This window comes from Lissotriton vulgaris, chromosome 5 (assembly GCF_964263255.1).
Source record: "Lissotriton vulgaris chromosome 5, aLisVul1.2, whole genome shotgun sequence".
NCBI classification, from domain to species: Eukaryota; Metazoa; Chordata; class Amphibia; order Caudata; family Salamandridae; genus Lissotriton; species Lissotriton vulgaris.
In genome coordinates this window covers 1,914,007,299-1,914,021,249 of record NC_141693.1, presented here as the reverse complement: position 1 = coordinate 1,914,021,249, position 13,951 = coordinate 1,914,007,299, and the positions used below count along the sequence as shown (strand labels likewise).

The 13,951-nt window shown below is 44.6% G+C and overlaps 1 protein-coding gene across 4 annotated transcripts in view; it reads right to left on the bottom strand.

Moving 5' to 3' along the window:
- The window catches only part of LOC147717708 (E3 ubiquitin-protein ligase TRIM39-like), a 332,681-nt gene that overhangs the window by 277,791 nt on the left and 40,939 nt on the right, over positions 1–13,951 (bottom strand). For all 4 annotated transcript variants that reach the window (XM_086920552.1, XM_086920554.1, XM_086920551.1 and 1 more), the window contains exon 2: positions 2,412–2,507. In XM_086920552.1, the coding sequence (XP_086776678.1) occupies positions 2,412–2,507 (96 nt within the window). The remainder of the gene's footprint in view (positions 1–2,411; positions 2,508–13,951) is intronic.

The following is a 13,951-nucleotide window of genomic DNA, read 5'->3' as shown; positions in this document are numbered from 1 at the left end:
CAGAGGAGATTGTCTGATGGTGTCACACATAGTGATAAAACAACAGAGTGATGGAGGGAGAGAGACAATGTGGATCTTGTATGATGGAGACATACAGGTAGGAGAGTGAGTGATAGAGAATGAGTGATGAGGGAGACAAAGAGGATATTATTTGATGGAGACACAGGGTGGAGACTGAGTGAAGAGAGGGAGTGGAGAATAGAGATATTGGCAATATTATATGATGGAGACACACACAAAGGAGAGTGAGTGATAAAGAATGAGTGATGGAGACCGTGAGGATATTGTGTGATGGAGACACACACACAGAGGAGAGTGAGTGATAGAGAATGAGTGATGAGCGAGACAAAGAAGATATTATATGATGGAGACACAGTGAGGAGACTGAGTAACGAGAGGGAGTGATGAATAGAGAGACAACGAAAATATTGTGTGATGCAGAGACACAGAGAGTGAGTGATAGAGAGGAAGATATGGAGAGAGACTTGAAGATAATCTGATGGAGACATACAGGGAGGAGAGTGAGTGATAGAGCAACAGAGTGAAGGAGGGAGAGAGACCAGTTATTGTGTGATAGAGACCCACATGGAGTAGAGTGAGTGATAGCGAATGAGTGATGGAGAGAGACAGGATATTGTGTGATGGAGACACCAACAGAAGCGAGTGAGTGATTGGGCGAAGTGATGGAGATTGTCTGATGGAGACACGCAGGGAGGATAGTGGGTGACAGACACAGTGAGGTCCATCATCTAACGACTTTTCTGGACGTATTATTAAAACACCTTCCTGAGCTCCGCCCCGTCTGGACCCCTCTTCCGGGGCCCCCACCTACGCTCCCTGCACAGGGCCACCATGAGCCTAGAGCCGGCCCTGATGGGGTTTTTTACACGCTGCAGAAGGTAAAATTCTACGGTTTTTAGCCTCTACTAACACCGCCTGCACAGTGGCAGCCCTGAGACTTGAATTCGGCATCCGTAGTAGTTGGGTGCAGGGCTTGGCAGGATTAGTGCGTTAGGTAGCCAGTTTGGCTAGAGGGGAGGTGGGGACTCTCAGACACTTGATGAAGAATGAATTACTGGGCACCCTAAGGGAGTTCTCCTTAATTGTAAAGAATTTTAGAAGGGTTGTTGCCCTTCTACAATTCGAGAAGAGTACGCTTTTTACTCTGTCTGCCGGCCAGTTAAAATCACTTCTGAAACAAGCCTCGTGGGATCTCAGTTTTAGGTTGGACAGGGAGTCCATTCTTGCAAAGAAGGGAGTCTTTCCTCTTACTGATACTTACGTATTAAAGCATATGCAACCCTATGTCGCCTGGAACCTTTCCCATGGCATACGGCGGTTCTGGCTTCTCCTGAGGCACGATCTGCTAACCTTAAATAATCTCATGGCTAGGTGGTATGGTTATTCGGAAATTTGTAATTTTTGTAATTTGTTTACCCAGGACTGTATTCACGTTCTCTTTATATGTCCTAAACTTCGATTATTTCGGCGTAAGTGGCTGAGACAAATATGCTTGAAATTAAACATTCTTACTGCTAACTCCTTCTTACACGCTTTATATAATCCCCCCAATGAAATGTTCTGTTTTTGTATTTTTAACTTTTTTTAAAGTTTCTTAAATATTAATTAGATGGTCTTATTAACTATACTGTGCTGATTATCTTTTATTTTGGTATTTTGGTAAAATTTGTAAATGTCTTTTGCATTTGAACGAGTATTTTGTATTGTGTATCCTTTTATGTGGACTTCTTAGGAGTTCCAAAACATAATAAAATAAACTTGTGTTGGGAATCCACGGGCTAGACAGAAGTTCACCACAGAATAGACGTATTGCTGTGGAATTGGTGGGAACTTTGTGTCCTGACTGAACTCTCGCCTGACTGCAGTACCAGACTCCCCTCAGCTTGGTTGGTGAGAGATGGTTTGGAGGAATCAGTCAGTGAAGTGTTCCTAACCACACTCTTTGCAATTTTCTTTCTACTCTTGCGATATTTTATTGTCTTTATTTCTGTTAGTTCTGATTCTTTTCATTCATTATTACATGTATATATTGCACTTTACTTTTGATCGCTTATTTCTATTATCCTATTGTTACTTGGGAGTCTGCCATGACTAATGCATTCAGCCTACCCTTGTTGAAGTAGTGTATGAATAAAAGACATATGTGTTATATTCCATATGATTGGATTGGTATTATTATCTCGCCTTAGGGGAGTGCTGGGTTTTGGCCGTGCCTGAGGGAGTAGTGTGGGTAAGATCTGTCCTTTTGGTGAAAAGCAGATTCCAGAACAACGCCCCACATCTCATTTCCAGTCCTCACTCTCTGAAGTACCCCTTTGTCTTTTGGCTTTATTTAAATAAGAGGACACAATGTCTCTCAACTCCCTACATAAAGCGAGGAAACCTCTCACCTCCACCTTGGACGCAGTACTGCTTTCTTCAGCTGCCCATGTCTGCAGGCTTTCCAGATCCTTTTTCAGTCGTTCCACTTGGGCATGAATTCTCTTCTGAAAAACAATCCATGTGCAAATATTATCTAACAGCTCTTCTGCATATCAATATTTAGCTTAATTATTCCAAGCAAGCATGAATATTTCATCTGTACAGCTGCCCATATGATGCTACAGACTGCTGTTGTTGGAATAAATACTGTACGCACTGTACTCACAGATCAGTATGTCAAGAGTCCGCTTAGCCATCGGATCACTCCCCTGTAGGAATAGATTTCACACACTGTGCTAGACAGCAGAGCTGTACTATTGTCATTAATCCATGGTTATTCAAGATCCCTGATATAAGAGAGGAGCTAAGTGTACAGACTGGTTACTTTTTTGAAGAAAATGTAGGATCGGTAGAATGAGGAAATATAAATTTTTGGTCATGTTATGTTCCCTAGCGCGTACCCCACCGACTCCATGTACCAGCTTAAAGTGCATGTAACTTCCCTCCTGTGTCAGCTATGAAGACGCAAATACATTTGCGTCCAACGTTAACTTGTCCTCTTTCAGATCTACCATGAATGGATTAAATGGTCCATTCCTAAGTATGCTATGCCACCGTCTTTTTGTAGTGTACTTTACATGTTTTTCTGCTCTGGCAAAGTAGGCCCTGAATTTCTGCCATCGAGCCTCTTTTCTGGCTTTTGACTCTGACAGCCTCTGCCCAGGCTGCCTCTGTACCCGTGAACTCTGACTTACTTCCAGCGCGGCCCCTCGCGCTCAGCTCAGCCTGCTTTCTGCCAAAGCTGACTATAACCTTCGAGTTATCTGTTCCGCTCCTCGAAAATGCATTCCTGCCTACTAGCTTCAGTAAACATCCTCCCCAGCTGCAGAGCCAAAGGGCCGACCCGTCCCAGTACAAGTAATTCATAGCCTCTGTTACCATGCTTCCATGGAAGGCCCCGTGCCCCCACGCTTCTCATGCAGACACTTAGGCGCTTATACACGCATCCACAGTTAGCATAGAATAGCTTCTGCCCTAGAGACCTTTTCCGCCCAGATAATATGGTTCCTAAACATCAGATATCAGATATGATAGAAGTACAAGTTGATCTGACATGCCAGACTTCTGTCTCTTTCCGTCAGTGTAAATGTCAAGTCCTCTGCACCCCTCCAATCACACGTCATGCAGCTGCGCGCGCATCCAAGCTTCCGATTTCTGCTGACATTGCCACATTTCTGCTTGGTGCCACCCACCTGCGTCACCTATCAGTGACGTTTCTAGCACACACCTCCAGTTCACGCCTCTTGATTACGTACTACTACCACGTGTATACTGTTATCTTGTCTTCTCTCAACTGTTACGCCTCCTGCACTGTTGCTTATGATATGAATTAAGTATATAAGCTATGTATTGTCAATAAAATGTAGCGCTCTATCCCTTCTGACACCCCTGTGGTGGTCAGAATCAGATATCCTGGTCATGACCATTCCTTTTTAAGGAATAAAACCCCTAAGAACTCTAACACCACGGACTCTGGTTTTTTCTTTCCGATCTGAGTTATTATTGATTAAGTACTTACCTGCATAGAAATTAAGAGAGTAAATTAATTATTTACGTCATTTTGGCGCCCGAATAGGGACCCCTCCCCCACCTCACGCGCCGGTTGGCGCATTGCAAGCTCTGTCCCCTGCCATCAGTTAGATGGAACCTACGCGTACCGGCAGGATTTCCTGCATCTCCCTCTGACCCACGGAGGTGACGAAGACTGCGATCAGTGCCCAGACGAGGCGGTGAGGAGTGCGGAGGATCCCGACCAGAGCCTAGCCGAAAGAAGCAAGGTCCGAGGTGTCAAGAGGCCCACCAGGTTTCCGAGGTTTTCCGAAGTTTTCCGAAGTATCGAGTCGAGTCCAGTCGAGTTTTCCGAGGCCTTCTGTTTCCGTGCTTCCCGGTGAGTACCATTGCTGGGACGTATCTAGACGGGTTTGGGTACACAAGTCCGGTCTGCACTGTTTTTAGGCAGTGTATCTGTACTGTTTAGCAGTATATCTAGTATTCTGAATTTCTGCACTGTTACACCAGTGTATCTGTACTGTTGAGCAGTACATCCAGTATAGGGGGTAGTCATCTATGTCTCAAATGTCTTCTTATGTGATTAATGTCGTGGTATGAATGTGACCGTTTAATGTGCATTATTGTGTTTCTCGTATAAACTAGCTGTAACCAGTATTAAGGAGTAAGGATTGAGTATTCAGTAACAAGTAAACAAGATGCCGTTTTTCAACAAGTTAAAACAGATAGGAACTAGGAAAGGGATACTGGAGGAAGAAATTCCTATTCCCCCTAGGGACACTCCAGGTAACTTTATGTATCATAAACATGGCATAGATGCCATATTGTATCTAGACTTATGGGCCGATTATACCAAGCATCTAGACGAAAGACACAGATGGCCCACTACCGGAACATGGGATGCCAAGTGCATCATGAAGGTAGAAGAAGCATTATGGAAAAAGAAAGCTAGACAATCTCAGAAAGACGCCATAGAATTTTGGCGTAAGGAATCCCATAAGCGTGCTGAAAAAGCACTCCGTAGAGAAGACAGACTTAAAGAATCAGAAAAAGCCCAAGAAAACGAATTAGTTATTGAAGGGATCCGAGTAAAAACAGAACAAATAGACCGTGCCCGAAACAATCTCGTAAACGGTATGTATCTCGCGGCCGAGGGCACATCTGAAGCCCTATCAGAAATACCGAAAAACCTACCGCCACCATTAGTTCCAACTAAAGTAATGCATAAGACTACTAAAGACATATTCCTAAATTCTTATCTAGAGGATGTAGCACCAGCTTACACCAATTTGCCTGTTCGTGCCCTGCCTCCTGACAGGGACGGGGGTGGCACTCCGCCCCCAGATCATGTTCCGCCGGTACCGCGACAGACCTCCCCCGCTCCGCCAGCTCCGCCACTTCCCGCACCCAAAATTGACCTACCGAAGCAAGGTCTACCTGATCCTACTAAACGACAAATTTAAGTTCAGATCCAGACTTCGCAGGGAGATAATGCCCAAGCATCCGCTTCAGGAGGTGCGACCGCGGGTCTTCGGACCCCGCCATTAACACGCAGATTCAATATCAGGGATACGCAGAGTCCTCTCACGTTCAAGTCTCCTCGCCTTGACGCACTCAGAGAAAACATTTCTGTTTGTAGATATGATCCAGTACCCGGTAAAGACGATCTAATGATATTGGCATCACTACGGTTGAGATCTGCTACTGATATCTTGCTATGCTATGTAGGAATGAAGGACCGTCTAGATAGAATATATGAATTTGTTCAGACAGGGAAAGACCCTGACAGTATCAAGGATGCCATGGAGAAACAGAAGGTTGACATTCAAGCACAGATACTACGATTTTTCATAAATTGTCTAATAAGAGAACGAGACAGGCCTGGGACAGATCAGAGTGAATTAGATGCACTGAACAAGTGGGGTCAAAATATAGCCAATGGAAAACATGACAAGGGGACTTGCATAGCCAGTATGTATAAGAAAATTAGAAAAGCAGTGATAACGGTACACTAGAAAGGGAAAGACAAAGCTTCCTCCGAGGAGGAAGAAGAACTTGAAGAACGAGAACGCAGATACTATAGCATATGTAGGTAAGGGAACTTACCTTAGGAAGGGCATCCGTCCGGAAAACAAGAGAGTTTTTCTCTCTGCTTTAACAAATCCGAATTCTTCTGAACATCAGTTCCAGGAGACTGATAAAAGACTACGAGAAAGAATGGGGTACCATGTACTCAATTCGATGGATGAACAAGAACTAGCCCGGTCAGCCATCTTATGGGCCGAAAATCCAGACATATATAATGATGATACCTTAGCACAGACGTTTCTAAACCTTTCCCCAGACGAACAGAAATTAGCAGGTGTATACATGATTCAGCACCTCCTCACGAAATACAGAAATAAACATTCCGATCCAGGTCCCTTACACGAAACATTAGAAGCACTACTCATGGATAGATGGAGAGGTTTCTTTACCAAGTTAATACAAATAATTCTAGAACAACGACATAAATATAACACCTTCATAAGCTCTGAATATGTTCCCGCCCCACCTCCAGAAAGGAAAACGTACCACATGCAATGCGGGAGTGGCATTGAAAGTCAGAACCCCTTACGAGAAGTACACCCAGTTATGGGTGCGGATCACGCCTTGAAACGTGTATATGTGCACACGCCACTGACTAAGTTAGAACTGTTAGAAATGAAGAAACTAGTTCCGTGTCATGATAAAGACCCAGCAGGTTTTCACAGAGAGCTTAAAGACATGTTACTAATGGGGGATTACACGTATGATGATATCATGAAAATGTTGAAGGTGCTGTTGCCCACGGGCATTTACGAGAAATTAAAGGAAAAAGAATGGGAGGTGGGGGACACAAAGATTGCATGGGCAGAAATAGAAGACGAAGAAAGCAAACGGGTCCCAGGGGTAGGCCTTGGGGACAAGACTAAAGCATTACCCGGATTAATAGTACAGGTTCTGCCAAGATTATTGACAACTAGAAAGGAAGATTGGGACGCCATCTCGTCCTGTAAACAGAAACATGATGAAGATACTAGTGACTTCTATTCCAGATTTGAGAAATGTTTCATTATAAATAGTGGCCTACAACCAAGCAGCGAGTCATATCCACACCTTTTTGTATCAAAACTAGTCGAGAACTCCCTACCATTAGTTAAAAACAGAGTGTACAAAGTTGAAAGTACTTGGCAGGCAAATACGCCATCCCAGATGTTACAAATGTTACAATATCATCAGAACAGAATTAGAGAAGAACAAGATCAGGAACAGAAACGTATGAAAGACACCAAGATGAAAATGTTAGTAGCTCAGACGGTCCCAGCCGACGGCCAGAGAAAAGGTGGGACCCAGACAAGTCACACTACAGCTCCCGTTAAAGGGACATGTAATTACTGTAAACAGCCAGGTCATTACGTACATGAATGCCCAGTCCTGAAACATAACATTTCAACAGGTAAAACTAAAGAAAGACCGCATCCGCCTAGACAAGATCAGGTCCAGCAACAGACCTCACAAAATGTACAGCCAATGCAGAATACACAGCCTATGCATGCTCCATCTCATACAGCACAGACAGTAGCAGGACCACAGCCCATTGCCGCGACTCAGCAAGTTTCGCAACAGATGTACCAGTATGCCCAATCTGCATATCCAGATTACCCCCGATATACATGAAACAGCCTAGAGAGGGAAGGTGGTTTGCCTCTTATTGAAATTCCTGTAGATCAAGAAGGTCCTTATGTACACAGTCACGTATTGGGAAAAGACAGAAAATTTTTAATTGACACAGGGGCAAGCCGCACCACAATCAGTCATAATGAAGTCCCAGGGGCACCCCTCTCAGGCTCACAGAATGTTTCCCTTGGTTTTTCAGGACAGCCTATTGTAAATGAAGTATCGGAACCAGTACCCTTGGCTGTGGGTCCATTATCACGAGTTACAGATTTATTACTTACGAACTCATGCCCAGAAAACTTGTTAGGAATTAAAACTCTGAAGGCTCTAGGAGCTATAATATGCTGTTCCCCGGAGGGAGTTAGACTCTTTCTACGGGATTTCAAGGGTCATTATGTTTTACGAGAATTTGATGTCAGATTGAAAAATGTACCAGATCACCTATGGGCAAAAGGCCCAGCTGACGTAGGTTGTATGCATATCACTCCATACCGTGTTACACTCAAGACAGGAGTTGTTCTACCCAGAATCAGACAATACAAGTTACCACCCGATGCTGTAGTGGCTTTACTGAAAATCATTGAAGAGCTTATTGCCCAGGGAGTGGTCGTAGAGACCGACTCCAATATCTGTAATTCACCCATCATTCCAATTCTTAAACGTACAGACCCCAATGCACCGCCAGTATATCGGCTGGTGATTGATCTTCGAGAATTGAACAAATGCATTGTACCACAGTACCCTGTGGTCCCCGATATCTCTTCCCTATTGACTGCTATTGATTCAGAAGCAACGTTCTTTACTGTAATTGATCTCAAGAACGCTTTCTTCAGTGTACCTATTGATCCGGAGAGCCAATATCTCTTTGGATTCAGTTTAAATGGACGAAGTTTCAAATTTTCCCGCGCACCTCAAGGATTCACAGAAAGCCCCAGCATCTATAGTCAAGCACTGAAAAGACAACTAGATTGTATTCAAATGCCAGTTAACACCGCTTTACTGCAATACGTCGATGATCTACTGATCACCGCACGAAGTGAGCCCGAATGTGAACAAGCATCACTGACAGTTTTACATTTCCTGGCCGACAAGGGACACAAGGTGTCTCCTTCGAAGCTACAATTCTGTGTTCAGCAAGTTGTATACTTGGGTCACTTGCTGTCCAAAGTGGGGAGACAGCTCACTCCCGATCGCATTCAGTTAATTGTAAACATGCCACGACCCCAGACACAAAAGGAAGTGCGGGCCTTCATAGGCCTCACCTCGTACTGCAGACAATGGATTCCTCAATATGCATTTCTAGCCAAACCACTCATCCAGTTAACGACGCAGGAGGCAGCAACTTCGATTGCCCTCCCTTGGACTCAGGAACACACACAAGCCTTTGAGGAATTAAAGAAAGCATTATGTCAAGCACCAGTTTTAGCGACACCATGTTACAACAAACCGTTTACACTTTTTGTTACAGAACGTGACGGTACAGCATTGTCTGTCCTCACTCAAGATCAGGCAGGTTCACATAAGCCTTGCGCTTATTTTTCAAGTACATTGGATTCCGTAGCACAGGCACTCCCTGCATGCTTAAAGTCAGTAGCTGCAACAGCGTTAGCAATAAGACAAAGTGATTCAATTGTTTTAGGACATCAGTTAACAGTACAAGTACCACACTCTGTAGAGGTTCTTTTAAACAGAACCCAAACTCAGCACCTGACTATAGCACGACTGACAGGTTACGAATTAACACTATTCCAGCCACACATAGAAATCAGACGCTGCAGCATCCTGAACCCAGCAACACTGTTACCTACCATTATGACAGATCCAGCCCCGCATGATTGCATAGAGATCATTAATGCAGTAACAAAGCCCCGACGAGACTTAACAGATGTTCCATTGACAAATCCTGACCTGACACTTTATGTGGATGGTTCATGTATGAGAACAAGTACAGGAGAATTAGTGGCCGCGTATGCCGTGACCACTGAAACTGAAGTTAAAGAAACACATCGTATTGATACACTGTCTGCTCAAGCGGCAGAGCTCATCGCTCTGACCCGAGCCTGTATTCTAGCCAAGAACAGAAATGTCAACATATACACTGATTCCCGTTATGCGTTCGGAGTTGTACACGACTTCGGCATGTTATGGCAAGAACGAGGTTTCCTGACCTCTCATGGTGCCAAGATCCAACATGGCCCCCTCATTCAAGCACTGTTAGAAGCAATACATCTGCCTTCAGGCATATCCGTCATGAAGTGTAAAGCACATACTAAGGTCACAGATTCTGTTTCCCAGGGTAACGACCTGGCAGACCAGACAGCAAAACATACAGCACTGACTCACACTCAGACAACTGATATGACAAAGACACCAGGACCGACACACTGCATGACAGTCAGGGATCCAACACTAGATGTTATCGACATTCAGACACATGCTACTCCAGAAGAAATAAAGAAATGGACCTCGAGTCATGTGAACCCACCCCTTTCTCCCTTCGATCTTCACGGCGGTCCTTGTGGTGAGAAGGACGGTCTTCGGCGATTTCCAGCGGGGCTCCAACGGACTCTTTCTATCAAAGTTGCGCACTAATACGAGGTCCCCAGGACGGACATCATGTGGCTTTACATCAGTGTTGTCAGGGAAGGCTGCTTTTTTTAACTGAAACCTGATCGAGACTCGTCCACCCCCACCAAAGACTGTGTGGAGCCAAAAGACTTTACAGAATCTGAACGAGAAAAAACTCCCCAAGAAGAGTACCGTATGAAACTCCGATCTAGCAAGTCAGACAGTTTAATTGTTTAAGTCCTCCCCTAGGTGAATCGGTTAAATAGTTTCTGACATGTATCCCCCAGATCGAGATAGAGAGAGAGAATATAAGAAACGTACATATTGTAAATCACTTCGTAGTCACTGTATAGTGACACAATTAATCATGTTTATTCTGAGTATTTTAATTATTGTTGCTAGCATATTATTACCTATCTACTACCCTATTTTCAAGCGTGAACAATCTGCCTACAATGTATCTGCTGAACACACTTTTAGTGAGTTACCTCCACGCGAACTCTCCTACAGACTTGCGCTGCGCAACAACACTTTTATTAATATGCTACACCATTCTCATCAAACTAACAATGCTACAGATTGCTGGATATGTGGCCGACTCCCTCCCTACCAGAATTACAAGGGAGCTCTGCCCCTCTTTCCGTACCCGTTCACTCATAATGGCTCCTGCGGCGCATGGTTTAAAATAATTAATTCCTTAGATCCTGATATTGCTGTTTTCGATGGGGGCTGGGTTTGGGGAAACCTGAACTTAGTCCTGCTCGACGTCTGTTACCCTGATAAGGAGGGACTCCCCACTAGAATAGGAACTGATCTAGAAAATGAAGTGTATGGATTAGGTAACTATACAATTAGCCTTATGATTCTTACTGTTGAATCCGAAGCCGCACCTGTTATACCTACTATGTCAGTATTGCCAGTTCGTCCTTTAAAGCTATTCGTCATTCTTACTTTGTTTGTGGTCATACCGCATACATACGTCTACCTCCAGATTGGGATGGTACCTGTTACATTGCATTCCTTCTGCCCCCTGTTTTCCTAGCTCCCCCTGATTACCATAGAAATACCAATCTAGTAAAAAATAGACCCAGAAGAGATATCCCACTTGTCGACTACACAGAAACGGCATGGGAACAGTACACTGATTTTAATAAAGGATTCTTTTTCTTTTTAGGACCTGTTCAAAATAGTAAGCTAATACGTAGATTAACTAGAACACTTGAAGCAGTAGTGAATGAAACTGCCTCCGCCTTAGGTAACTTAACAGAAGAGCAGTCCGCCATGCGGGTTGTTGTCCTTCAGAACCGTCTTGTTATTGACGTCATCTTGGCAGATAGAGGTGGAGCTTGTAAGGTCATCGGGTCAAGTTGCTGTGTTTTCATACCACAAAACGCACCATCTGTATATCAAGCTATCACACGTCTCCATAAAATTGCAAATCAGATACATCAGGATCCAGGCACCTGGACTTGGTCCGGTTGGTTCTGGACAACGTTAACAGCTTGGGGATGGAAGATCCTATCCTTCCTAGGCATTGGCCTAGTCCTAGTATTCAGTTGCTGCCTGTGCCTGCAGTGTGGGCCAGCGATTTGTGGACTATGTGCCACCTCTTGTATTGAACATTCCAGTTTTCTCTCAAAACGTAAACGAAAGAAAGAAGAACAAATGATGTTACAAGAACAAACTGATCGATTCATGAGGATCGAGATTTCATGAAGGGTCCGTAGGGAACAAGGAGGGAATGAGGAAATATAAATTTTTGGTCATGTTATGTTCCCTAGCGCGTACCCCACCGACTCCATGTACCAGCTTAAAGTGCATGTAACTTCCCTCCTGTGTCAGCTATGAAGACGCAAATACATGTGCGTCCAACGTTAACTTGTCCTCTTTCAGATCTACCATGAATGGATTAAATGGTCCATTCCTAAGTATGCTATGCCACCGTCTTTTTGTAGTGTACTTTACATGTTTTTCTGCTCTGGCAAAGTAGGCCCTGAATTTCTGCCATCGAGCCTCTTTTCTGGCTTTTGACTCTGACAGCCTCTGCCCAGGCTGCCTCTGTACCCGTGAACTCTGACTTACTTCCAGCGCGGCCCCTCGCGCTCAGCTCAGCCTGCTTTCTGCCAAAGCTGACTATAACCTTCGAGTTATCTGTTCCGCTCCTCGAAAATGCATTCCTGCCTACTAGCTTCAGTAAACATCCTCCCCAGCTGCAGAGCCAAAGGGCCGACCCGTCCCAGTACAAGTAATTCATAGCCTCTGTTACCATGCTTCCATGGAAGGCCCCGTGCCCCCACGCTTCTCATGCAGACACTTAGGCGCTTATACACGCATCCACAGTTAGCATAGAATAGCTTCTGCCCTAGAGACCTTTTCCGCCCAGATAATATGGTTCCTAAACATCAGATATCAGATATGATAGAAGTACAAGTTGATCTGACATGCCAGACTTCTGTCTCTTTCCGTCAGTGTAAATGTCAAGTCCTCTGCACCCCTCCAATCACACGTCATGCAGCTGCGCGCGCATCCAAGCTTCCGATTTCTGCTGACATTGCCACATTTCTGCTTGGTGCCACCCACCTGCGTCACCTATCAGTGACGTTTCTAGCACACACCTCCAGTTCACGCCTCTTGATTACGTACTAGTACCACGTGTATACTGTTATCTTGTCTTCTCTCAACTGTTACGCCTCCTGCACTGTTGCTTATGATATGAATTAAGTATATAAGCTATGTATTGTCAATAAAATGTAGCGCTCTATCCCTTCTGACACCCCTGTGGTGGTCAGAATCAGATATCCTGGTCATGACCATTCCTTTTTAAGGAATAAAACCCCTAAGAACTCTAACACCACGGACTCTGGTTTTTTCTTTCCGATCTGAGTTATTATTGATTAAGTACTTACCTGCATAGAAATTAAGAGAGTAAATTAATTATTTACGTCAAGACTCAGACGAAAACGATCTGGGAAGCTTACAAAGTAGTTCTGAAAGGATATGCTCTCTCGTTGAAAACGCAGTATGTTGCAAAACGACGGGAGATACTAACACAGCTGAAAGATGAGCTCAAGGAAGTAGAGGCAGGGTATGCACTCCACCCCTCGGAGGAGTTGATGCATGCCATGGCACTCAAAAGGGATGAATATAAATTAAAAGCCCGAGAACATATGATAGCGACGCAGACAGCTGCTCATCACAGACTTTACGAGTTGGGGGACAGGGCGGGTAAAACACTAGACTGGTTGGAATGGAAAGAGCAGGGTGCGAGGTGGGTACCTAGAATACAGGTGTCCAATGGAGACATCGTATCTTGCCCCGAAGACATAGCAAAGGCATTTGCTGACCACTTCGAGGAAGTATACTCGCCATCAGCCATATATAAAGCTGAGGAATCGCGTCAGCTTTTGGAGGAGTGTACGTTGCCTGCTATGTCCGCTGAAGATAGGGAATCCCTGGAGGCTGATCTCTCCGATGAGGAAATTCGAACAGCCATTGGCCGAATAAAACCGGGAAAGGCTATGGGGCCTAACGGTACCCCGGTGGAATTTCTTAAAGTAACAGGCACTCAAGTGGTCCCACATCTGCGAGCCATGTATCAGGAGAACTGGGAAATGGGTGCCTTGCCCCCTGACCAGCGGCTGGCAAGTATTGTTGTCATCTATAAAACGGGCAA